The sequence below is a fragment of the Saccopteryx leptura genome, chromosome 1, assembly GCF_036850995.1.
Source record: "Saccopteryx leptura isolate mSacLep1 chromosome 1, mSacLep1_pri_phased_curated, whole genome shotgun sequence".
In the NCBI taxonomy this organism is placed as follows: Eukaryota; Metazoa; Chordata; class Mammalia; order Chiroptera; family Emballonuridae; genus Saccopteryx; species Saccopteryx leptura.
In genome coordinates, this window is record NC_089503.1 from 308,999,142 (window position 1) to 309,026,360 (window position 27,219).

General features: G+C 47.4%; 1 protein-coding gene across 1 annotated transcript in view; it reads right to left on the reverse strand.

Moving 5' to 3' along the window:
• CACNG2 (calcium voltage-gated channel auxiliary subunit gamma 2) overlaps positions 1–20,041 on the reverse strand; it is a 114,354-nt gene extending 94,313 nt beyond the window's left edge. Inside the window, exon 1 of the mRNA XM_066358296.1 lies at positions 18,781–20,041. Coding sequence (XP_066214393.1) covers positions 18,781–18,991 — 211 coding nt within the window. The 5' untranslated portion in view covers positions 18,992–20,041. The remainder of the gene's footprint in view (positions 1–18,780) is intronic.
• Positions 20,042–27,219: the final 7,178 nt, after the last annotated feature.

A 27,219-nucleotide genomic window follows, 5' to 3' on the forward strand; every position in this document is an offset into this window, starting at 1 on the left:
TAAGACAGGATCAATTAAAAAATACATGTTTGATTAATAGCAATATATAGGTGGTACTTGGATGTGACCAAAACGATGATGGTGGCACCCAAATGACTGAAGGGTGGGAAATCTTGATTTAAAAGTCAACCATCTTTCAAACCCCTACTCTGGGTGCATAGCCTTTATACAGATTATTTAAAATTTTATAACACACTGCTTAATAAGCACTATTATTCCTGTTTTCTGTGGCAGACAAGAAACAGTGGTTCAGCAAGATTAAGTACCTGCTTGAGATTGTAGAGCTAGCTGGGATTTGAACCCAAGCCTCTTTGATGCTCAGACAGGGCTCCTTCTGCTGGATCCTGCTGCCCAATCAACCCGGGAAAAAACTAGGGCAGGAAGTGGTTGGGTTCCAGGGAAAATCTATGGTCCTGGGCTGCTGTGGTGTGCGGTCCCATCGTCTAGCCTGTAATTTTAGCCTGAGTCCTGGCCACAGGCTTTGTGGCTTCCTTGCTCAGTCTATAATATCTACTCCCCTGCCTGGTAGGTCTCAGCGAGTTCTCTTTCTGCAGTCTCTCGGGGCTAGAAGGGGGTGTCTGTCCTCTCTCCACACTCCGCTGCTGCTTCTCTTTGCTGTGACCAACTGTCGCGAGCCCTCTGGCTCCAGTGTTCCATCTGCTCCGAGAGCGGATGTGCCCGCATCTCCCCTCTCTCCCGGCAGCCTCTGCCCATCCTTTCTGTGCTCCTGCCCTTCCCCCACCCCAGCCTCCTTATGCTGAGCTTCTGTCTCCTGTCATCCTTTTCCCACTCCTGTGGCCTGCTCTCCCCTAGCTTGAAAAGCCACTGACTTAGACATGCGTTACTCTTTCTTCCACATCAGCCACCCCAGCCATTCTGCCTCTGGCCACATCCTTGTGCCGGGCACTGTGGCTGCTGAGGCCCATTGCAAAGCAGGAAAGGCACAGTGCTTTCAAGATGGAGGGGAGGCCCTTTGACACAGACATTCCAGGCCAGGTTCTCATGTTCTCCTGACAAGTCAGTGGTCAGGGGAGGGATTCCACTATTTCTTCTCCGGGTTGCTGCTTCCCTGGCAAGCTAACATTTCCCCCCTTCCTCCATTCCTCCTTTCATCTTTTCTTCCTTCTTACATAAAAAGATTTTGCTGAGAGCCTACTATGTGCCAGACCCTCCATAGTTTTTTCATCCTGATGAATTGGCCAGTCCCCTATGTATTCACCAAGTCCTCGTGGTGTGCCAGGCAACAGGGCACAGAGGCAAACTTCACATTATCCGTCTCAAGGGCCTTACTCTCTGGTTGAAGAGACAAAGACTTGAACCTGAGAAGTACGGGAAAGTACACAGATCTTCTTCACACACATGTGCATGTTCAGGGGCAGCGGGCACTCCAGAGCGGAGCTCTTTGGTTTTTGCAGCCTGTGGGAAAAAGGCAAGAGTTGCCCCATGGCTTCTGGCGTTGATCAGTCCCCATCCCTCTCTTCATTCTGTCAAAATGAAGGCTGTGGATGCCAAGACAGTAGATGCCATTTCCTGCCACAGCCACTTCAGATATGAAGCCCCATCTCTAAAGTCGGTGTCCCCATAGTAGCACAAATCTGGGAGAGGGAAAAGCTCCACCTCTTCGTGCTCTCTGAGGGCTCCCTTTCACCTGATCCTGCTGCCTTCTCCTGTGACTTTGTGGGACAGAGCGAGAAGCGCGGAGCTCACCCAGGGCATCAACAGGGCTGTAAGCTCGGGAGAAGGGGCATAAAGAGACCCAGGAGAGCAGCTGGCCCTGTGCAGAGGTAGGGTTTCATCCGCACTGACAGGCAGCTGCGGAGTGTGTGGTCCAGAGGGAAATGTTCGGTGCTCTGGGATGGCAGACCCCCTCAGTTCCACAGGCTCCTACTGTGTGAGCTCCTACTGTGTGCCAGACACTGTGCTAGGGGCTGGACTGGGACACAAGCACTGGGTTCTAGTTCAGCACTGGTGCCAGCTGGCTCTATGGCACCTGCAAGTCCCTTCCTTCCCTGGGCCTCAGGTTCTTCAGTCGTAAGATGAGAGCCTGCAGTAGCTGAGCTCCCTGGATGCAGTAAGTCCTCACTTAAAGTCGTCAATAGGTTCTTGGAAACTGTGACTTTAAGTGAAACGACTTATAACGAAACCAGTTTGACCATAGGCTAATTAATAGAAACAAGAGTTACATTCCCACAGCATATTTCTGGCCATAAATGCATCACCAAACTTCTATATAAAAACCCAAAGCACTTCTGATATTAACCATTGAAATAAATGTGAGCTATACATGTACATTTAAGAAAGATTAATAAAAACAAATAAGAGAATTATTTTTCAACCTGCTTATTCCAGTTTAGGCTTGTGGGTAGCGGGAGCCTCTCCCAGCAGCTCAGGGCACCAGGCAGGAACCACTCTGATGGGACACCCTTCCATCGCTGGGCACTCACACCCACACCCACACTCACTCAGGCTGGGACAGTGTAGACTCGCCAATCACCTAACGTCCACATCTCTGGAATGTGGGAGGAGACCAGAGTACTTGGAGAAGACCCATGCAAACGCGGGAGCAGATGTTTACTCATGGGTTTCAGTAAGTTCTCTCCCAGACAGTGGCCCCTGCAGAGAATCAGATTTTTTTCCTCATCAATGCTATAAGGAAACAACTTTGAACAAAACAATATTCGAGGACCCTGCTGTAAACTGCTAGTTGCCTTTCTTCTTTCCTTTTTTTGTAGCATCAGAGCCTCTAATTTTTCAATGAGCATGTGGCCACCTGGAAAAAAGATTATACTTTTCAGATTTTCTTATAGCTAATGTGTGGTCACATGACAAACTTCTGGCCAATGAGACCAAAGCAAAAATGTGTGCCATCTTTTACAAAAGTCTCTTTAAGAGCCAGGTGACAGGTGCCCTTTGCCTTTGTCTCTTTGTGCCATCTCCATCTTGATGCCTGGGATGTGAAAGCAGTGGCTGGAGCTCTGGCAGCCATACTGGACTGTGAGGTTGAAGACCACACTGGGATGCTGGAGCAGGGGGCTGGTAGGAGCCTGCACTGCTAGCCGGTTTGTGGAGCCTCCAGGCCAGACTTGGACTTCATGTCTCCAGATTGGCTTACTTGAGAGAGATGAAACTTTTTGTCTTATTTAAACCACTTTTAATTTTCATTTTCTGTTACTTGCAATCAAATCTAATCCTTCCTGATACAAGCTCTAAATTCCTTTCCAGGTGAGCCATTCTGAAGTTGCGACATCAGGGAAGTTCTTCAAGCACTCTCTTCTGTGCTAGGCTAAATAATGCCTGCCAATTCCTGTAACCTGTGACTATGCTACACTGCACAGCAGAAGGCAATTAAGGTTGTTAATCAGCTGGCCTTGAGAGGGAGATTGGCCTGGATTATCTTCAGGCGTCCCCAAGTTATGGCCCACGGGCCGCATGCGGCCCCCTGAAGCCATTTATCCAGCCCCCCCGCCACACTTCCGGAAGGGGCACCTCTTTCATTGGTGGTCAGTGAGAGGAGCACTGTATGTGGCGGCCCTCCAACGGTCTGAGGGACAGTGAACTGGCCCCCTGTGTAAAAAGTTTGGGGACCCCTGATATGTGGACCCACTGTACTCCCAAGAATCCTTAAACATGGAGGAGGGAGGCAGAAAGGTCTGTATCAGAGGGCCACAGCATGAGAAGGGCTCTGATGCTGCTGACTTTGAAGATGGAAGAAGGCATCACTGGCCAAGGAATGTGGGCAGTTTCTAGAAGCTGGAAAAGGTGAGGAAACAGATTCTCCCCTAGAGCCTGTTTCCAGGAGGAGCTCAGCCCTGTCACCACTTTGATTTCAGCCCAGGGAGACCCATGTCTGACCTAAAGGACAGTGAGACAATACATTTGTGTTGCTTTAAGCCATTAAATGTGTGGCAATTTGTTACAGCAGCAATAGGAGACTAATGCACTCACTCACTCTGTTTCCTGTGGTAAAATGAGAATCATGGTAACAGCCATGTTATAGAATACTATGTGGCTTAAGGAAGATGACATTTGTGTGGGCCTAGCACAGGGCCCAACACACAGAAGACCCTCAAACAACATTAGCTCTCAGGGAAAACCATCCCTTCCTCACACCTCTAGTCACCACCTTTAGCCATAAATGACAACATTAGCTGAAATAGATTATGTGAAATGCTCAGCACTGAACTAATAATTTATTCAGTAGCTGGGAGGAAGGTCATCATCCTCATTTTAGTGGTGGGAAAACAGGCTCAGAGGTAGGATTTAGATCTACATCCAGCACAGACTGCTGGCCATACTTCAAAGCCTTGTTTCTCCAAGTGTGACCCACAGACCTGTGGCATCAGCCTCACCCGGCAGCTAGAAACAGTCTCAGCCCCGGCCTGGACCTCTGCATCAGCAGTTCAACAAGGTCCCCAGATGGTTAGTGTATACATTAACACTTGACAAGTGCTGCTTTAGACCTGCAGTGCTCTGCCTTCCCCTTGACCTCACCTTTTTGGGGGCAGCCTCAGGTGATTTCATTTCCTTTGTCTGGTTTGCACCTTTCTCTTCTGTTCTACTTGGCAGACTCCTGTTCATCCTCCAAAACCCTGCACAGGGGGGACCTTATTCCTGACCTCCCCAAGTAGAGTTGCTCTTCTGTCTGGCCCTGGCACATGTCTTCATCAGTCCTGAGCTCACTGGGGATGGTCTCAGTACATGCCTGGCTCTTCTTCTAGGCCTTGACCTCCTTCAGAGCAGGAGTGTGCCTTCTGTCATCCAACAAACATCGACTGAGCCCCTACCATGTGCCTGGTGCTGGGCTTGTCCTGGGGCTATGGCAGTAAATAGGACAGGCAAGGACCCTGGTCTCACAGAGCTCACATTCTGGTTGGGAGAGAACTAATAGACTTTGGCAAGAGAACCTGGGAAGAAGATGAGTGCCATCAGTTGGGAGGATCAGGACCCCCCTCCCCCACCACTTCAGGAGCTGACTTCTCTCTGTGCTCCATGAGTTAGCACAGAACCTGGCGTATCATCCACATATTGTCAGATTGGATCAGATCCAACCATTCTCCCCAACCAAATTGCACGTTTTTGTGCATCCGTATCCTTTCTGAGCAATTGTTTTCCTGCCAAGAAAGCCTCTGAAATTTCCTTCTTTTCTCTGAAGCCTTCCGAGGTAAAAATTCAAAGTAAAGAACTCCCATTTTCAGCGACAGCCCCCATCCCCCTCTCTTCAGCCAACATTGACGACATGGACTGTCTCCCTGGTGCCTGTCATTTAGTTATTGAACAAAGCGCGGCACGTGGTCTGCACAACAGGGTGCACTTCCCAAACTGAGGTCAAGGTCGGAAAATGTCACTCTTTGAAAGAGAGCTATGAGGCTGGCATCAGTTGGATGAGGGGCTCTCTCTTTAAAAACAAGAACTTATTCTGGAGATGAACAGGAAAAGGGAGTAGATGGCCCCGCCTTCTGCCTGAGTCTTATCAGTGAGCACTGCTTGGGAATGTGGGCTGTTTATGCATTTATTTACAGAAGCCAGGGTTTATTCCCTCCTAGCTGCTACACCCTGCTTGGGCTGGTGATGTTTGCTAATGTTTTCAGCCCTTGGGAGACAAAGACTCCACCTGTGATTTGCCATTGGCGGAGAGGAGTGTTTGCAAACTCAGACACTACAGAGGCCAGAGGAAGGCCAGAGGAGAAAAGCTGGGAGCAGTGGGGACTTTGGGGAACTGCAGAGCATCTGCCACACCTGAAGGGACATCTGCTGCCCAGCTCCTGCTGATTGTTGCCAAGCAGGAATGGGGCCCAGGGTGACAAAAATCTGATGTTTTTTTCAAGGAAAGCCCAAAATAGGATTTTTTTTTTTAATATAGGAAAGTTCCCAATTTGTAGAATATTTGACAGCCAAAAAAAACCAAAAAATGCACTTGCAGGTCACTATTTGCTGCTGGTAGTACAATCAATAACAAACACACTTCTGGTACTAATAGCACCTGGCGTTTATCCAGGGCTTACTAGGTACCGACACCTTGCTAAGCACTTAGCATGGAGCATCTCACAGAAACTTCACAACCCACTCATGAGTGAGATATAATTTTCCTCATTTACACACAAGAAAATCAACTTAGAGCCGTGAAATTCCTGTCCAAGGTCACATAGGTGGTAAGTAATAAGGTTAGGATTTGAACCCAGGCTGTCAGATATCAAAGCTGACATGGATTCCAGGCGTGGCTAGAACATGATGCATACTTTCATTATGATGGTGCTGGAGAAAATCTGAGATTAAATATGCATCCTAATCTTAATGCAAAGCTTTTTTTTTTTCTGTATTATTTGTTCATTCAACAAACACTGACTGAGCACTGACTACATGTCAGGCACTAGGCTAGGCCTGGGAACTCAGGTGTGGAATCACTCTAGCCAAGATTTAAGTTACCATCTTCTCCCTGCACATTTTGCCTCTGCTCTGTCTCAGTGAAGGTCAGTCACTCTTTGTCACACCTTACTCCAGTGGTGCCCAATCTTTTTTGGGCCACAGACCGGTTTAATGTCAGAAAATATTTTCACGGATTCGTCTTTAGGGTGGGATGGATAAATGTATCATGTGACCAAGACAAGTGTCAAGAGTGAGTCTTAGACGGATGTAACAGAGGGAATCTGGTCATTTTTAAAAAATAAAACATCGTTCAGACTTAAATATAAATAAAACAGAAATAATGTAAGTTATTTACTCTTTCTCTGCGAACTGGTACCAAATGGCCCACGGACCGGTACCGGTCCACAGCCCGGGGTTGGGGACCACTGCCTTTCTCAACATCAGTAACAGTTCCCAGGTCCTGCAACCCTCTCGCGTCAGGCCCCTGCCTGGGTCAGCTGCTCCTCACTCACTGGGCTGGGCAGTCATCTCCTTCCAGGACTCCCTGCTCTGTCCTCCTCGTCCCCCATCTCTACTTCACACGGCTTCCTGAGCCATCTTTCTAAAATGCAGATCTCAGCATATCATTTCCTTCTCCACATTCTCCTCTCTGGCCTCTTTACACCATATAACCATCTCTTCATGATGCAGTCTTCATGTTAGTCTAATCTTTCTTGCCTGTCTAATCTCATCCTTCAGTACTAATACCTTCCTCTACCTTCCCTCCCACACCCGTCCTCCAGCGATACTGAAAACCTTGCATGGTTTCCTAAACACCCCACGCTCTCTCAGACCTCTTCCTGGAAGTCCCTCCGCCCCTGTGCATGCCTGCTGTGTCCCTATACTCCTCACTAGAGCATTAGCTCCTTGAGGGTAGATGCCCAGTCTTTTCACCTTTGTAGCCAGGAGCCTAGGATGGTAACTGGCACATGGCAGTAACAGTACATTTTGTTGAAGAAATAGACAAGAGAACTCATGGTCTAGAGGTGGGGACAGAGATGGGAACAAGCAACAGAGAGGATGGCAGATGCTGTTGGAGGCATGTGTGGATGCTATGGAAAGAAAGAGGGAGCAACCAGGATGGGAGGCAGCAGGGGTGTAGGGAGAAGCGACCACTTGGCTGAGTCCTGAATACAAGTAGAATGTGATTGGAATAAGCCCTCTAGGAGGCAGAGGGCAGGGAGAGGGAATACATGTACTCACTCCCTCTCCACTGACTTCAAGGAGAGCAATATCCATGCATTTGAAGCGTCCTTTTGTCTTCACAGTAATGAGAAATCACCCGGCAGCCCCTCCCCTTTCCCCCAGTCTGCCCTGGGTAAACAGCATATCCTAATTCAATCTTCAGGCTTCTGAAGACTTCATTGTGTATGGAGTATAATTTCTGCTGAGTCTTTCCTTCAATTTCTCCAAGATATTTATTTATAGATGGGGAGACAGGGGGAAATTGTAAATCTAATTAATATAATAGAAGTCTGTGCACAGGTTTTTGGGTTGGACAGACTTGGGTTGGAATCCCAGGTCTGCCACTTGCTGTGTTACCTTGGGCAAGTAACTTAACTTCTCCGAGTCTCTTAAGGTGAAGATAATGGATATCATGACACATACCATGTGAAATGTGAAGATTGACTAAGAGTTAACTTCTGGAAAGCATCTTAAAAAGTGCTTAGCACAAAGAAAGCACTCAATTGATTAGTTATTATTATTATTGTTATTCTTAGTATTGGTCATTTTTCAAGATTTCCTTCTTTGTAACATGCATTGGAGGAAAATGGGGAGGAGAGTTCTCAGCCTTAGGGAAAATTCAAGAAGGATAAAATGTAAGTGCAGACTGAGATCCAGGTTGGGGGGAAATGTGACAGAAAAGAACAAATGGCCCTTTATGCAGAGAGAGTAAGAAAGGAGAGCAATGGGGCTGAGTGGGAGGAGGAAAGGTCTCAGGGCCAGCCACAGCCAGGCACCAGTGAGTTTTGCCCAATAGCAAGGCCACAGCGAGTGGGGTATTCAAACTCAGAGTGCTGATTCCCTACACAATGAGGCCACAGCAACTGTGCACCTGGGATCTTATACCTGATCCTTGGCATTCTCGTCAGCAGCCAGAAGACTACCCAAGGTCTGGGAAGTTCAGGAAAGAGTGAATAAATATAGTGTCAAGGAAAAGGTGTGGCGGCTCCTCAGAGGCACCCAGCGCTGCTAAGTCAGTAGCTCTGGGCCAGGCAATAACTAACAAGGATTCAGAGGAAAGGTGAGAGTGCTGTGCAGGATGGGGCAGGCTTGCAGCGGCTGATCAGCTCTCCAAAGCTTTGTGGCAAAACTGTGGCCCAGGAGGCCCCCCTAGGGAGCCTCCCAAGTTAAGAGTACGAGGAAAACCCTTGCCTATTCTCAAGAATGTGACCCTAGCCAAGCCTGGGGGATGGGGTGGGGGGAGGCTGGTCAACAGGATGCTTGGAGTTTCTGTTTCAAAGCCCATCTCCCTCCTTAGATGGAAGCTCCCTGACAGCAGGCACCACTTTTCCTTAGTCATTCATTCAACATGTAGCTCCTAAGTCCTGGTTTGTGCCTAGGCAGACATGGCCTCTGCCCTCATGGAGCTTATAGTCTTACAGGGGGGAGGGGGTACACAGGTAACAAATAAAAAATGTTAAAAAGAAAAAGAAGTTGATGTTAAAATGTTCAAGAAGGAAGCCCTGGCCGGTTGGCTCAGCGGTAAAGCGTCGGCCTGGCGTGCAGAAGTCCTGGGTTCGATTCCCGGCCAGGGCACACAAGAGAAGCGCCCATCTGCTTCTCCACCCTTCCCCCTCTCCTTCCTCTCTGTCTCTCTCTTCCCCTCCCGCAGCCGAGGCTCCATTGGAGCAAAAGATGCCCGAGCGCTGGGGATGGCTCCTTGGCCTCTGCCCCAGGCGCTAGAATGGCTCTGGATGCAGCAGAGCGACGCCCCAGAGGGGCAGAGCATTGCCCCTTGGTGGGCATGCTGGGTGGATCCTGGTCGGGTGCATGCGGGAGTCTGTCTGACTGCCTCCCAGTTTCCAGCTTCGGAAAAATGAAAAAAAAAAATGTTTAAGAAGGAACTAAAACTAGGTCATGGGACTGGGGGCTACTTTAAATTAGGGTGGTTAGGAAGGTTCTTGGGGAAGTGACATGTAAGCAGAGAGTTTCTGTATCTTGAACCCCAAGGCCTAGCACATAATCTGTGCAGCAGAGGCTTGCTATACTGGGATGTGAGTACAGAAGAGAGGATCTTGGTGCACCTCTATTGCACATCGCTTGCAAGCTTCTACCTTATTCCCTTCTCTCTCCATTTATGACAGCTGACTTAGTTAGTGTAGGTCACCTGGTTACAGCAACATCCTCCCCATTGTGCCTCCCCCTGTCCTGTCCCTGTCAGTCTCACCAGCTCTGACCCGGATCCCTCCATTAGAGCCTCAACATTCAGTGATCTCACTGATGGGCAAAGCTAGTTGCAACCTTCCCTTGTTCACCAGCTTTCTAGGTCTCCCTATTCTTCCATGTTGAAACACATACTGCTCTGTGAGCCATTTATGTCCCCTATGGATCACGTCTCCACTACCTCTCTCTGCTTCTGTGCATAGTGGTCTGCTTGGGCATCTGTGTTTCTGCTCATGCCATTCCTTCTGTCTGATGTGCTCTTCCTCTCCTTAGATTGCTCACCCCTGTGATGCAACCTTCAGAACTCTTGTCTTCCCTGACATCCTTCCCTGCCCAGTCTCTGCTCCCAGAATCCCCTGCGCCATCACTGTCGTCTGTTCACTGGTATGTCTTCTCTACTCGACTAAGAGTTCCTCGAGGGCAGAGATTGAGCCTTTGACTCTGTCCTTGACTCTCATGTAGTACCTGGAAAGTGCTCAGGGAACAGCTGTTGAACAAAAATCAGCTACTACCCTGTTCCTTCTTAAGAAAGGTGCTGGTAAAGCCACATTCTTCTCTGCTGCTTCCTGAGTCACGGGACTGGTACCAGCTGCATGCTAAAGAAATCCCTTGGGCTCCCTCAGCACCCTGCCTGCATTTCTCTCTGTCATCAAGAGAGTTCACCATCTTCCCTTGATTCTAAGGCACATATTTTAAGTTTCAACATTTCTGAAATTAGAGTGTTTTACAATTGATTTGTACATTAAATTTCTTTTCCATTCCCCTGAAAGCTGTTTGAGTAGATAGTTCATTTTGTAATTGATGATGTCTTAGAACTGAGGGAAGATGGAACTGGATGGATAAAGTCCTTTATATACCTAGGAGGAAGGACCAGGATGCTAGGCCACAGAGGCTTGTCAGTAATTCTACACAAACAGCACGTGCTCGCGAGGATGTGGAGAAAAGGGAACCCCTGTGCACTGTTGGTGGGAATGCAGACTGGTGCTGCCAATGTGGAAAGCAGTATGGAGTTACCTCAAAAAATTAAAAATGGAACTGCCTTGTGACCCAGCAATTGCACTTCTGGGAATTTATCAGAAGAAACATGAAACATTGATTCTAAAGAATATATGCACCCCTATGTTCATTGCAGTGTTATTTACAGTAGCCAAGATGTGGAAGCAGCCCAAGTGTCCATCAGTAGATGAGTGGATTAAAAAGCTGTGGTACATTCACAAGATAGAATACTACTTGGCCATTAAAAAGAAGGAAATCTTACCCTTTGCAACAGCATGGATGGACATGGAAAGCATTATGCTAAGTGAGATACTCCAGTCAGAGAAAGACAAGTACCATATGATTTCACTCATATGTGGACTCTAGTGAACAGAAGGAACTAACAAGCAAAACAGAACTGAGCAGTTTGACAGCTATTGGGGGTTGGGCTGGGAGGAGGGGGGAATTAAGAGAAAAAGGAAAAAACCCTCATAGACATGAACAATAGTGTTGTGATTGCTGGGGGGGAGGTGAAGGGAAGGGTATGAGGGGATAAACGGCAATGGAAAGAGACTTAACGGGGCGGTGAACACACAATACAGTGTACAGATGCTGTGTTGTAGAACTGTGTGCCTGCAACCTGTGTAATTTTGTTAACCAATGCCACCCCAATAAATTCAAAAAGGAAAAAAAATCCTACAAAAGTTGACATGTAATTTTTTGGAGTTGTGAAATACTGTCAACATCTCTTTACTATCATTCTTATTTTCAAAAAGTCTGATGGTATAACTGAGTCTCATTTAAATTCCAGCTTGAATTCTCAATGATCATAAAATATGCCAGGAATCCCTCTGAGTTTGTGGGCAGGAGAGAAGGAGAGGTGGCAATAGGCTCTGTCAGATGTCCAATACGAAGAGCTGTTTTGTGAGGTGCCTGCTCTTTAGGATCGCTGGGTCTGCTGGGTGGGACTCACCTGGAGGGTCCTGGAGTCAGGGTGGGGTCTTGTTCACCACCACTGCCTCCCTATTTCTGGCACAGGGTTGGTTAAACACCTCCAGTGAGTATATTTTGAATTTTGTTCATTGGAGTTGAATCAGTCTATTTCTTCCCTTTTCTGTGCTGTCAGGGGAAATTTTGAGGCCAAAGAGACCACCATAATCTGACTGGGGTGGAAATGGAAAGAGCATGACGAAGAAGAGGAGGGAGCAGTGCTCTACGCCTCACAACCACCTCGGGATAGGCATTATCATCTCCATTAAGGAGATGTTGTAAATGAGGTGCAGAGATAAAATTAACTAGCTCAAGGTCACACAGCTTATAAGCAAGAGGCCTGAAGTCATAGAGCAACACTCTTTAACAAGACTAACAAGCTCCCACTTTGGGATCCTAACTCCTCGGCATCCTCCTTCCCAAACCAACCCCTGTCAGCCGTCCCCCCACAGTTCTCTCCCCCACCTCTGTCCTCCAGCCGCCGGGGCCTTCTCCCATGCTATCTCATTCTCTTCCTCACTCATTTCTGCACCTGCTGCCCTCCAACCTGGAACGTTCTTTCTTGCTCTCTTCAACCATTTAACTCCTACTCATCCTTCAGAAACCCATTCACATACAGGGATGCTGTCTCTGATTAGATACAATCTTAATATTGTAAACGCACAGTCCCATGTGACTCTCCTTGAGAGCACTGATCATAGTTGTAATTTGTGTCTACACTGGGGAGTTTACCTGAAGTTGGGTCTGTCTCTCTCATTAGGCTCTCAGAACTCTGAGGGCAATGACCCTGAAGGGTGCTGGTTCCCATTATGACCCTAAGCTCTGGCCCAGCACCTGGCACCTGGCAGGGGTTCTTCAAACATTTAATAAATAAAATAAATGAATGAAGAAATTGACTGATCTGTGGCTGTAAACTCAAAAATGCCTATTTCATTTGAATATGGGTTTTTGGCTGAAATATATCTAGTTAAGTCTAAAAGGAGCCACTGAATTTTGAAAAAAATTCAGACTCTTGTGCATTATCAGTCTGGGTGTATGTCTCCTCCTCCCCCACTGACCTGAAAGGCAACACTCATGGGGAGCGCTCCCGGAGGATCTCTGACAGACGCGCTCGATGTGTGGAGGCAGAAAAACATGGCCAGGATCTATTTAAAGGATGCTCACCCCCAGCACTTCCTTCTCAGGCATTCGTTTTCTCTCCACTTTCTTTTATTTTTTATCTTTCTTTATATTATTGTTCCTTGTATGTTGAGCCCCCCCTTCCCTCTTCCCCTCCTTTCTCTGTGTTAGGGTCATTATTTTTTAGAATGTCAAAAATATGATGCCTTTGCCAGCACCACTGCCTGTGTGTAATTTAAAGAGCAATTCTTTGATGAGATGAAGGGACCACCATCTCTAAATGTCCACCCTGTAGCAGGCGGTTGCCATTTGCTCATTCTCTAGCAAAGGTGAATTGACGTCTTGCACTGTCATAGTTGCTGTGGCTACAGCAATGAACAGAACAGACAAACGTCCCTGCCTTTGTGGAGCTGACAGTCTGGTGGTGGAGATGGGCAACAAACACCATGAGCTAATTACATAGCATGCCAGAAGGTGGTAAGTACTCTGTTCAAAAGTAAAACAGAATAAGGAGGATGGATGAGGGGAAGGGGCTGGGGGGTGTTGATCGCAATTTCTGGCAAGGCAGTCAGCAGAAAGCAGGTGACAGACATCCATTTGTTTAGTTCCTCAACCACCAACCATCCTGTGAGAGGACTATTATACTCTATTTTTACAGAAAGGAAACTGAGGCTTAGCAGGTTAAATAAGCTCATAAGGCTGCAGGGCTTGAAGTGAACCCAGGTCTGTGTGGCTGCAGGATTCTTTCAACTGTACCACACCCCACAAAGCTTTATCTGAAAACTTTCATGGGTGACAGGGGACATAAATTTGGCATTTTCTGCAAAATGCATGGAAACATAAAACCAGTGGATAGTTTCCATTGAGGACACTTCTGAAATGAAAGGGTGGAACCAGAGAGGCACCTGAAGTTCATTATTGCATTCTCTCAGCCTCGTGGGAATAAAGGGTTTGGGGACGGAATTGTCATCACCCTGCATGGTGCAGGGTAACAGGATGTCAGGGAGTCATGTAGGTCGGAACTCAGGTTTCCTGACATGGTCAGGCTGACACTCAGTGGGGGATGCTCCGTAGGGTGCAGACAGACTAGATAGAGTCCAGTACTAGTTATGAAGGTAAGTACAGATAGGCCAGGGGCTGTGCACAGAGCCCACTGGAGGCCTGAAGGGTGGACACAAGAGGCCTGGATTCAAGTTCTGGCTGTGCCACTTTCTGCCCATGTGCCTTGATGCCTGTGTCACACAGTGTGCCTCATTCTGATCCCCTGTGAAGGGAGGCAGGGGCAGGGAGGGCAGTGTATCCACCAAGTCCCACCTGGGACTTGCAGAACTGTTCCTCATTCCAAGGTGAGATTGGCAGGGATGCTGGACCTGGCTCTATGGAAAACTGCTGAGTGAAACCCAAGATCTTGGGGAGTGTTCTCAGGGTCCTGGGAATTGATGGGGAATAATAGAATTGGTGGTAAATAATAGAATGTTCTGGGTAAGCTAAATAGGGATGCTCCAGAATGCCTGCTCTCTGCCCAAAGTGTCTATTCTGTTGAGTATCAAGATCAAACGGGCCTTTGATACACTTTAAAAGCAGAAAAGGGAAGAAAATCAATGGGTTATTTTTTCCTTCCCTGTAGAGGCTGAATGTACTGGTAATTTTTCTTTAAACAATTAGGAGCTGTTGCAACCCCAATGACTGACTCCTTTTGAATTCTCTTATTTTATAATAATGAATTCATGACTCATTATTATTCTTAAAAAAAAATTCCAGGAAGAACAAACAAACCAGCCTGATTTTCTCATCCTTCTCTCTCTCTCTCTCTCTCCCTGGATTGTCATAGTCACGTGTCCTTATGATGTTTGAATTAATTTCAATGATTTTAAGAACTTCTGAGTCAATCCATTGATAACTACTTTTTATGCATCTACTGTGTGCAAAGTACCAAAAGACAGTCAGATTATCTTGGGAATTATGGAGCCATATGTACACAGTGTGAACGCAATGAGTAACTTCCATACTCAGCCCATCCACATGTAAAGGCAGGAGTGCTGGGGAAGGCAGTTGGCTTTCCTGAAATACAAGACATATCCTTTCCTCTTCAGGACAAGAGAGCTGTGGCTGAACCCAGCATAGAGCACCTGCCACCTTGCAGGCCTAGCAAAGGCTATGCAATTGCGAACTGGGAAAAGACAGTTCAGGAAAACAGACACGGCTTGCTCAAAGAAAGCAGGGCTGTAGAAGAATGGCACAGCCTCTGTGAGAAGTAGCATGTGGAGGGGAAGACAGGAGAAGCCATGGAAGGCAGATGAGCTCAGAAATTCAGCAGAAGAATTTTACAGCCTGAGCAGAGAGAAAGATTTTGGCTGTCCTCGCAGCAAGGAAAGGGGTGAGAAGGGGAGAGAGAAAGCAGGGTGTGCTTTTGCTACAGACAATGTGCACCACGGGGCTGCTCCTCTGCAGGGTTGGACAGCCTCTGGGGGAAGCACGCAGCTGGGACAGGGTAAGAAAGGCCAGGAGAGAATAAACACAAGGGGTGAATTTCTTGCTATCCCCAGAAACAATGATTCCTTTTGGTGACAACAGAGGTTAATGTTTTAGGCAGCAAACCACTGCACGCCCACAGATACCTTGCTTGGAACAAACTGTTTTAGTGTCCTGTCGAAGATTTTATTGAAATGGCCAAATTCATCTCTCCATTAGGAGGCTCTTAACGCAGCTTTTGTGAAAAGTTCAGAAACTTCTATCACTCTCCACCTACCTGTATCCATGTGTATCCACGTGTATCCCATCCCCTACACCCTCAATCCCACTAAGGACACCAGCCTTCTAGAGGTTGCAGGTTCACACACAGAGACACTGCTGCTATTGACTCTGCAGAGGGAAAAATAAAGGTTGTAGTTTCTCCTTGATTTCCCTCCCCTCCCATTGTGTCTGCCTCTAACAGGTGGTCCTGTCCCTTGACATTCTTCAGCAGACCAGTTCAGTTCAAAAGCATCAAAGAGAGGCAAGGAAATATTTCCTGATTCTTATTTTCTTCAAGAAGTAAATGAAAAAAAAAATCTCAAGAGCTAAAGCCACAGTGAAGCCGGGGAGCAGGAGAGATCAGAAACAGACAGGGTTGTTTTTCGTCTGGAGTCATTAGCAGCCTCTTGGGTAGAAGGGAGAAGATTCGAAATCTGTTCACAAGCTCTCGAGTATGGACAGGAAGCACAATAAAGAGATGATGGGGAATCTTTTTTGAAAGTCTGACTTCTCACAAAAAACAAAGATTGGGGAAACTGAAGCCCTGAGCACTTGATTTCTGTAAAGGATGGCCCTATTGTGAACGCACAAAAAAGCAAGACAGGAAAGCCCCACAACCGTCTGTGCCAACCTTCAGAAACAAGTACACTTACAATTTCTGGAAATCAGCACAATCTTTGAAAATAAGTGGCTTAAAATCTTCAAACTACTTCCTAAGCGGCCAAGGTACAACTTCCTAAGGGGGTCCTGGACCTGCAACGCCCTATATGGACAGAGGCTTTGGAAATTAAAGGCCAGGTTGAATAAGGGGCCTGGACACTCGCTCTTCCTGCCTGGGCCTTGGCTACAAGTGAAAACGGAATGCTAGTCCGGAAGGGAGGCTGGCCCAGCCCTCCCCGCACTGCTTGGAGGCTCCAGGCCTTGGGAGAGGGGCCAAACCCATAGCTCCTGTGTACATCACACAATCCTTGGGAAGTGTTGCAGTTCTAACCTTCGTAGGGATGATTTGGAGAGAGAGAGGGTATGTGGTTTGGAGAGAAAGTTAAAGAGGTTGGTCAGCATGTTTGGGAATGTGGACACCAAACAGATGGAATTTTAATGAAAATACTTAAGCTTTTTAATGCACAATGATCCAAAGCTCCGTCTAGTCCTCTTCTCTTCTGGGATTTATTTAATGTTTAAAAGATCATAGTATTAAGAATTTGCAAATATAAGCCTCATAAAGAAGTCTATGTATACCAAGTCACCCATCTCTGGGTATTTTTCTCCTATAAAAGGTCCTGCCTTTTCTCCAATCTCTTGGCCACATATTTCCATCCATCTAACTCAAATTCAAGGGAAGCAAATTGCTACCATGATCATTTCCCTATAGCAGCCCTCATTCACTTTGCTTTTCTTCTCTTTTGGAATAAAAGTCTGCCATAAATGTTTAATTAAATGGAAGTCTTTCTGCTGTTAATGACTAGCTGCATGAAAGGCTCTTCATTTTTTTAAAGGAGGGGTGTGCTTAAAACAGTCTCTATTAATTTCCTGATATTGATTCTCTGGCTGGGAAGAGCATATAGTATTCAGCATAGAGCTGCTATGCAGACTATGTTCGAGGCAGCAGTTTGGATTGAGAAAGGGCACCAAATGCAGTATGCGTCAAATAGACCATCGCTCAATGAAGTCACTTAGCTATTCAAAACATGTTCAGCCATCACTCAACCGCTTGCACCAAGAATGTTGGGAGGGGGGCACAGAATTGATGCTCTTTCACAAACACAACCATTTCCCAAAAAGCGGCTTTTGCTCAGTTTGGGTTAGACCCTAGGGTCATATCAGTTTCTCCCTCTCCTGTCCATTTTCCTCTTTTCTCCCTCATCTTCTGGCTTCCACTCCCTGCATCACCATCCCATGTTGAGCTTAACAAACAATCCTGCAGTCCTGCTTCCCGACGCTGCCTCCAACAGCCTCCGGTATTGGTTCAAATCGGAAGCAAAGCACATAAGCCTTCTGTCCACACGAAAACATATATCTATCTCTCTGTGCACGTCTTTCTATGGGTGGCTGTAGCTTGTACACACAGACATATGTACCCATTCAAATGCAGCCCCTCCCATTAAAGTCTGTTTGCTAAATGCAGGTTGTATGACCAGCTTGAGTTTTATTTCAGTCCTTATTAACATGTCTGAGAAACACATTCCTTCATCCGCACCCTGATCACCCAGGCTTTGCACTGTGGGGACCCCTTTTCCCACAGCACATGCATCAACAGCACACATGTCCCAAAGACTCTGTAAGATCAAGGCAAACAGCTGACACCCCTGCCCCACTGCTCTCCTGTCTGCCGTCCCCCCCCCCCCAACCTCCCATGCCCTCGCCTTCCTCCTGGCCTCCCTGCACAATGTCTGATTCTCCAGCTGGCTGCAATGCTGACTACTCGCTTCTGGATAACAGACATGTCACTCTGCGTGGAAGTGAATTGGCTCCCAGCTTAACCTGCAAGTGTTTATTAGAACTTGGACTTGTTTCCTGTGAGAGACGTATGTATTTTTAGACTTTGTAAACGTTAAAACACACATGTACACACAGCCAGTCGCCTCCAACGATGTGTGGCTCATAGGCATTACGAAATGCTCTTGAACTCAGCTTGAGATCCTGGAATAATTAGGATTTACCAAATAAGGATTCTTAGAAACAACATTGTTTTTTTAAAGGAGATTTGCAGATAATGATGTGTCTGGGACTTTTGGGGGAAAGGGGAAGAGGAGGGGGAAAGGAAGATCATTTTTAAATTCCTCATTATGAAAAGAGGAGCAGCGTTGAGAGAGGCAATTATTTCCCCCCCCCTCATAGACAGCAAGACCACATCAAATGGCAAATCCTAATGATTCCGAAATAGGCAGAGCACATACGACTTTTAAACAAGAGATTGTTTTCATCATGTCATAGATTATTCCAATGAAAAGGTTTGGGGAAAGGGAGGTGGTGGAGGCTTGAGAGTTGAGAATGGTTTTTGCTTATTGATTTCCTTTCCTCTGAAACTAACCCAAGCAACCTTGATCTGTGGTGGAAGGAGTGAAGTAAGAAAATGGTGGAATGTAAAGGGGACTTATTTGGAGGAGGGTGGGGAGGGGGAGTGGGAAGGGGAGGGGTGGGATGGAGAGGGGGAGGAGATGGGAAATCAAGTACCTTCTAGGCAGCAGGTTCTCCATAATCCAGAATGGGTCATAACTTCCTCGTTCTTTTTGCTGGTTTCATTCTCACTGACACTTTTGGTCTTGCAAACCCCTCTGGAGTAGAGCCAATAGTCGGTTCCCACAGCTATGGTCATCAGACTGAAGGCAGCGAAAGCACCAACGGTGGTTAAAAGCATTTGAACACCTCGATCAAACAGCCCCATAATTCTTCATTATATAAACACCCAACCGACTTCTGGTTCTTGGGAGAGTGTGTGTGAGGGTGCAAGTACTAAAGCAAAAATAAAATAAAAATAATTTCACTACTAATATAATGGATATATGTGTGAGTAGAGAATATGGAGAGATATAAAAAAAGGGAGGTAAGAAAGCTCACGGAAAAGAGTATAAATTATAAAGATCACACGGGAAGAGAGGCTTGCCTTTTGAGATCAGAAACTGTTCCAGTTGCAGTGATTTTTCTTTTTAAAAAAAGGAAAAAATAAAAAGACACCCCCCACCCCCCAAGTGAGATGCCTTAATCTCTTTTCCTAAAATTCTGGTCTCCAGTTTCCATATGTGATAGCTAATTTGGAGATGGCTTCCACAGTGAACCAAGGAACAGCCGCATTCTCAACACAATCTCTCATGGTTCGGGACCTAGACAGTTAGAGATTGTAAAAGCCGAGATGCAACCTTCCGTCTCTGCGGCCTGCGCCATGAAAATCCTTGGCTTCGCCAGTTCTCTTCCTTGGGGGGTCTCGAGCGCTTTCGTTTCAAACCAGACTTCCCAGTATTCTGTAAGCCCTTGATCTCAGCTGAACAGGTGCGGGGGTCTCGCCTTCCATGGTTTTGCCCCGGCAGCGGCAGCGGCAGCAGCGGCAGCAGCAGGGCGGGCAGGCGCAGCGGCGGCGGCAGGACGAGCAGCGGCGGCGGTTATTGTTGTTGGTTGCAGGGTAGTGTTGGCGAAGTGGGGGAGGGAAGGGGTTTCTCCCGAAGAATCGAGGCGGGTTTCCCTCCCCCTATCTGCAAAGCTCCTGGAAACAAGGGAGCCGGCGTCTTGCTGCAGGATGGGCCGCCCGCCTGCCCCCCCACTCCCTGCCGGCCCGGCCCCGGCAGAGGCGCTCCCACCTACTGCATTACCGGGTGGTGCTGAACTGGACAGCTCCCCGCGCCTCCCGCTCCGCGCGCGCCAGGGCTGGCAGGGCGGCCGGCCAGGAGGGGGGCGCGGGCCAGAGTCCTCCCTCCCCTCGCGGGCAGCGAGGCCGGGGCAGAGCGGGGTTGCCTTTCCTCTTTTTACCCTTCTCCCAAATCCTAAAATGAGCGCTCTCCTGGGCTCCCAGAGCTTAGAGGAAGGCGTAGCTAGAGATAGCTCGTTCCCTTTCCCTCTCCCCGTCGCTCTCTCACTCCCCCCACCCCCTTGGTGTTTCTTCCAGCTCAGCCTCTTTCTCATGCCATCTCTACGTGCCCAGAGCTTCAAATACAACCCTCCCATTACAATCAGATGGGCACAAAACTTCAACCAGCGGTTTCTCTGCCTGAAAGTGGTGAAAATATAACCTGGATGGGTAATTACAAACACGATCTTTATGTGTTTTTTAAATCATCTTTTTCACTTTGCTGTTCAGTGATTTGTTTTATTTTATTGGCACATTAGCTGCGTCTCTTTTTGGTTGTTCCTTTCTCATATCTTTGTCTCTCTTTGGCTAACTGGGGGTGTTTAATGCATTGTGTGTGTCTCTTCTGTAGTTTTCCGTGAAATTCCAAATCTTGCTTCTACAAGCAGACATTTTGGAAAGATTATTTGTGGAAAAGGGTGCGGAAGGGTGAATGGTGGCTTGGGGCTTGGGCAGTGATTTTTATCTTAAGGACAAATATGTTTGTGGGGGAAGTGAGTGAAATGTGAATCCTTCTTAAGTTTCCCATGCCATTCATAACCTGGATTGGAAGAGATAAAAATCTCCCTGCTGTGAACATTGAAACACATCATAGCACATCTTTTCTTCTGCAGGATCCTTATCCTGGGTTAATCACAGTGTCACCTCTTGTTTCTCTATGTACAACTCTTTCTTAATGTGAACCCTGGAAAAGAAGCACATCAAATCCTTGCTGCTACTGGTTCCATTTTTCTCTGATCAGCCTCGTAGTTAAGTGAGTGAGAGTACGTGAGGCATGATGGGGGTTTTGCTTTTTTTAATTTTGGGGGAAGGGAGGAGCCTAGAGAAAGCTGTGAGTCTGATGGGTCAATTGGGGGTTAGAGATGTTGTAACTTCATAACTCAATTATTCCATACTTCCTTCTCTCTCCATTTTTGTCTTACTTGATAATTTCTCAGTGATCTGGTGATTTTTAAAGAGTGTATAGTAGATGACTGAATTAAAATGAGACTTTCTCTAGTGTTGCCTAACTTCTTTCCCTTAGCTCAGAGCTGGTCTGCAGGCACAGCCAATGCATTCTTTTTTGTGTAGAAAAACTGTTTCGCCATTCTGCATTAAACTTACTTTTCTCACTCTCTGTTCTCTTCTCAGAAGGGAAGGACTCCTATGAAGGGTGACTGCTGTGCTCCGGGCACCTGGAGAGGATCCTGGTGTCTGGAGAACAGAACCAAGATCTCAGCAACCTCTACTAAGGTGCCTTTAGGGTATAGAAAAAGCTACATTTGCAGACTGAGGATTTCTCCAGGTTGGAAATTGGGTGGAAGAGGGGCAGATCTGTGGCTCCTGCTCAGCAGGAAACCTAGCAAGTTCAGCCAGTGGTTCAGGTGGGTGATTTCCTCGGCTCCTTTCTTTGAAGAAGAAGTAAGGGGCAAGCAGAAAGATCTTTTAGATTGGGTAGGCCTTTTGGGAGCAGTGGAGAGAGGCTTGGCATAGCCACATATGCCTGAGAAGCTTGCCCACACTTACTCTTGTCACCTTGGTTGCCTTTGACCTGTCCTAGAAGTTTCTTTAGACTGGAGACATAAGCCTCCTTCTCATCTCCCCACCCTTTCACACCAACTCTTGAGTCCTTTTTTTTTTTCAGAGACAGAGAGAGGGATAGATAGAGACAGACAGGAATGGAGAGAGATGAGAAGCATCAATAATTAGTTTTTTGTTGCGACACCGTAGTTGTTCATTGATTGCTTTTTCATATGTATCTTGACCGTGGGCCTTCAGCAGACTGAGTAGCCCCTTGCTCAAGCCAGCAACCTTGGGTCCAAGCTGGTGAGCTTTGCCCAAACCAGATGAGCCCGCACTCAAGCTGGTGACCTTGGGGTCTCGAACCTGGTTTCTCCGCAACCCAGTCTGACGCTCTATCCACTGCACCACCACCTGGTCAGGCCAACTCTTGAGTCTTTTGCTCAAACAAAATCAGTGGCAGAGGCTCAGAAGCTTCTGTTTGTCTACAGAAGCTGCTAACATCTCAGCCACTACCAGTGGCCACAGTTTTAGCAACATTTGATTAATCATCTGGCCAGATAATCACTGAGCAAAGGAAAGGGGGTTGGGAAAGAAGGTCAACGTTTTAGGCTGCCAGTGTGGAGAGAGAGACTTCTGGAGAGAGAATGGATCTGAGGGCATATGACTGCTACTAGGGAACTGCATGACTCCAAACAATTCCACTTCCTAGAGCCTCAGTTTTACAATATCTAAAATGGGCACATTAGTACCTGCCTCTTTTTTTTTGCTGAAGTTATTCCCAGTTACCCCCCTGCCTTTCACTGCTGCCACCCAGCTCAGGCCTCTATCATCCTGTTTGTAGGACCTTAGTGTGTATGTGTCAACTCCCCTACTGACTTTTAAGCCTTAGAAGTCAGTAGCTATGTCTTATTCACCATTACATCTTTGGTACCTAGTTCAGGGCTTGATACATAGTAGATACTTGATACACAATGGCTGAGTAATCATAGTGAGGTTAAATGGTATGATATAGGTTAAGTTCCTGGTACCTGGTAGGCACTCAATAAATGTGGGTTTCCTTGCATTTCTTTTCCCCCCATTTGCATATAGACTGTCACCAGCTTCTTCTTCCATCTACCTTCTTCCATCCACTCCTCTTCCCCCTTCCCAACCTAGCTCTACTCCTCTGATTTCTTCTGCAGACCAGAAAAGGCCACCTGGGAAGAGCTGGCTTAGTGTAAGTCCCATTAGATGGTCTGGGTCCACCAGGCACACATGCTCAGCAGCTGCTGAATGGATGCTCTTAGGGGAGCAGCTTTGTGTGCCCGCAGTTGGTTACTTGGTGAGGGCTTAGAGGAAATTAGCTGAAATGCCACAGGCCTATTTTGAGCTCCTTCTTTGATGGAGTGGAAATAACATGGGATTTGGGAGCAGCAGACCTAGCCTTGAAGCCCAAGGCTGACATTTCCTCATTGTTTGACCTTGGGCAGTCACTTAACTTCTCTGAAATCTCAGGTCCCATGGAGGAGGACCACAGGTCAGGGCCTCACAATGTGGTTGTCAATCTTTTATGTTAAAAGCAATGACAGCAGCTAACATGCCAGGCACTGAGCTAGGCTGAATCCCATCACTATTCCCATTTTACAGATGAAGAAACCAAGTCACATAATGGTTTTTAAGTATCTGACCTAAGGTTTTCTATGTAGTGAGTGGCAGAGCTGGGAGTCCGATCCGGCTGCCCAGCTTAAGAGCCTTGACCCAAGAGATGAACTTTCTGAATAAGGGTATTACATTAAGTCTATTCCTTTTCATCCACAGAGTTAGCAAGCATTTAGGGAATAACTTCTAGGTGCCAGGCATTTTAACAGATTCTTACATTTACCTTTCCAAGAACCCTATAAATGCATATTACTGTCTTACCCTATAGGTGAATAAACAGAGGCTCAAAGAGGTCTTGTATTGGGTCTCAAGGTCCTATACTGAGTTATGTGAAACAGAGATCTGAACATGTTGCACTGCTTCAAGTTCTACTAGCTCCAAGTCCCCTAGTTTATTCATTTGGTCATGTATCCGTTCAACAAAGTGAGCAACTACTATGTGTCAGGTACCATGTGGATTCCTGGGGATGTTGAGCAGAATAGACATGGTCCCTTCCTCCAAAGGCCTAAAGACAAGCGGGAGGAACAGACAAGTAAGGGAAAACCACAATTAGGAGGCTGAAACATAGGGAACAACCTGGAGGAGGCCGATGCAACACAGAATATGAAAACCAACCTGGAGGCAGGGAGACAGTAGGCCACTATTGCTGGTCTCCAAGCAAGAGACAATAGTGGCCTGGACCAGTGTGTGACAATGGGAATAGAAAGAAGTGAAGATATTTGGGGGTATTGAGGAGGAAATAAATGAATATTGGTGTCTGTTACTGAGATGGGCCACTCTGAGGGAGAAGCAGGTTAGAGTGTGTCAAAGCTATAGGGGTGGGCGCATTGAGAATTTTGTTTAACAGGTCATATACCGAGTTTTGCTATATATTCTACTGCCTCTTAACTCCCTACTCCCATTCTGTCTCCTTTCAGTGTGTTAATTAATAAACTAGGCTTGTAAATATTTCAATTACATTGCAGCCCTCCTAGAATGTAAGACTCGTGGAGGCAGGGATTTTGGTCTGCTTTCTTCACATTGCGTTTCTAGCACTTAGAACAGTGTGGAGCATATAGCTCTATAAAAAAAGGAATTATTTTATTGACATAAAAATCCAAATGCATGTCTGCTGCATGCCAGGCACTGTGCCGAGGTGCTAGGGGTGCAGGTGAAATGGAAATACCACAATCAGTGAGGTCGACGAGCAGACAGCCAACCCAGGGCAGTGAGACCCAGCTCAGGGCAGATCTGGGGTGTCAGAGTCCCTGCTGTGTGCTCCCACAGCCCCACCCTCCCTGTCTGCGGCAATTCTCTCCATGGTTTGGAATTGCTACTTAACATCTGGCACGTAGTATGCCCACAATACATATTTGGTGAGTGAATGAAATGAAACAAAATGGAGACGTGTGCTGTGGAGGTCTAGTGCAGGGAGCATTTATTTCTGTCTTGGAGTGTTTCAGAAGGCTTTGCTTTGGTGACAAGCTCACTCTCAAAGGCCAGGAAGAAAGGTCATAATTGGTCAAGGAAGAGAGAAGGGCATTGCAGGCAGAGGAACAACACATGTGAAAGCAACGTGGTCTCAAGTAGTAGGAGGAAGATCAAGGAGGCTGGCATGACTGATGGGGACAGGCAGGAAGGCTGAGGCTAAATCCAGGGTGACTGCTGGGCCCGGGACGATGGGCCATCCTTTGGTATCACTGTCCCTGTGGCCCTTTCCCAGGCAGGGGCAATGCAATGGGAAGAGAACAGGCTGTGTGTCATATGGGCCTGGGTTTGAATCCCGGTTCTGCAGCTTCTGTATGACCTTGGAGTGTGATCAAACCCTTCTGAGCCTCAGCTTCCTTATCTGTAAATGGGGGTAATAGGTACCTAGTGAGTTTCTACCTTAAGTCCTTGGCACGTTTGCTGTTGTTTCCTCTGTTGGAATAGCTTTCATCCCTATACGCAGGACCCCTAGCTCATCATTCAGGTTTTAGCTTTAATATTTCCTCCAGTGAAGCATTGCTGGTTACACAGCTTAAAATGTCACTCTCTATGACATTAGACTGTTTTGTTTTCATCATAGTGCTTGTTACAACTTGACACCCTCTTGTTTATTATCTGAAATCTCTCCCCACCCGCCTGCCTCCCCAAGGATGCCTGACCACATCTGTCTTGTTCATTGCAGGTCTCCAATGCCTAGAAAGTGCCTGAATAGTACAGGAGCTCAGTGAATGCTTTCTGAGCAAATGATTAAGTTATGGTTGTGGGGATTAACCAAAGGGAATCACATATAAGGGTTTGGAAAATAGCAGGGGCAGGTCTCTAGAAACCCCTGACGTGGCAGGCGGAGGGCTGGATGTGGAAGGTGAAGGCGGCCCCGAGATGCTGCAGGAGGACTGGTAACCAGCATGGAGAGAGGCAGTGCCAGCCAGTCTAGCTAGTGCTGGCCTCGCTTCCCATGCTGCTTCTCCCGAGCCTGCTCTGCTCTCTGGACCCCACGCCTGGCCGTGGATGACCAGAGGCCTCCAGCCCACATGCTGCTCAGCTCCATGCTGGAGCATGCCCTACAGAGAGGCCCTGGGGCTGCAAGGGAAGGAGTTACTGGGAGAAATGGCAGGTTTCACTCCTTGTTGAGAGCTGCCGAGGAAGCCTCAAGGAGCCCCAAGCATCTACTGCCAGAGAGGCAGGGCTGGCCTTGCTTGTAAAAGGGGAGTGTGGTCAGTTCTGGGCCTGCTGAGAACTGGGAACTAAATATCCACACGCAGAGGTATCCACGATTAGAATTCCCACAGAGATGTCCTTTCCCACCCGGGACTTCCACCCCCTAGTCCGAGCTCCAAATATGCTACTTGCTGCACCCCTCTGCCACCCAGGGCAGGTGTGAAATTTCACCAGAACTATGACCAAGATAATTATGATATAAAACTATTAATAATAAAGCTACAAAGTACAAAATAAAAGTAAAGAGGACACACAAATGTGCAGGGGATGAGGAAAAAACAGACTTTTAAAGGCAGAAGGGCAGGCAGAGAAGGCCATCTCTAGTGATGTTTACAGGAGAAGGAACCCAGTGGACAGAGAAAGTGAGATGAGGGCACCATAGACAAGACCGTTTGGGAGAGGGCAGAGCAGGTGTCCTGAATGTCCAACATGACTGGCTCCACTACTTACAGCCCCTCCTCCTCCACTCTCTGCCCCTGTGCCTCTCTCTCCTCAATGCAAACCAGACTCCTATTCCTTGATCCTATAGCCCTGCACCTGCTTCAGGGCCTTTGCATCACAGTTCCTTTGTCTGGGATACGCACCTCTTCCTTTTCAATCATTCCCACAGCTGTCTATTCAGAAGGGCCCAGCTGACCCAGTACAATAGCTCGCGCATCCCTCCTCCACCATCACTTATTCTTTTTTTTTTGTATTTTTCTGAAGCTGGAAACGGGGAGAGACAGTCAGACAGACTCCCACATGCGCCCGACCGGGATCCACCTGGCACGCCCACCAGGGGCGACACTCTGCCCATCAGGGGGCAATGCTCTGCCCTTCCGGGGCGTCGCTCCATTGCAACCAGAGCCACTCTAGCGCCTGGGGCAGAGGCCAAGGAGCCATCCCCAGCGCCCGGGCCATCTTTGCTCCAATGGAGCCTTGGCTGTGGGAGGGGAAGAGAGAGACAGAGAGGAAGGAGAGGGGGAGGGGTGGAGAAGCAGATGGGCGCTTCTCCTGTGTGCCCTGGCCGGGAATCGAACCTGGGACCTCTGCATGCCAGGCTGACGCTCTACCACTGAGCCAACCGGCCAGGGCCCCATCACTTATTCTTTACCTTCTTAATTTTTCTCCTGAACTCTTACTAGCACCTTTCACCTCACACATGTGTTTGTTTTCTGATTTATAGCATAAAGGTAGGGGCCAGGTCGTGTTACTATTATATTCTCTGTCTGGCACATAGTAGGTACTTG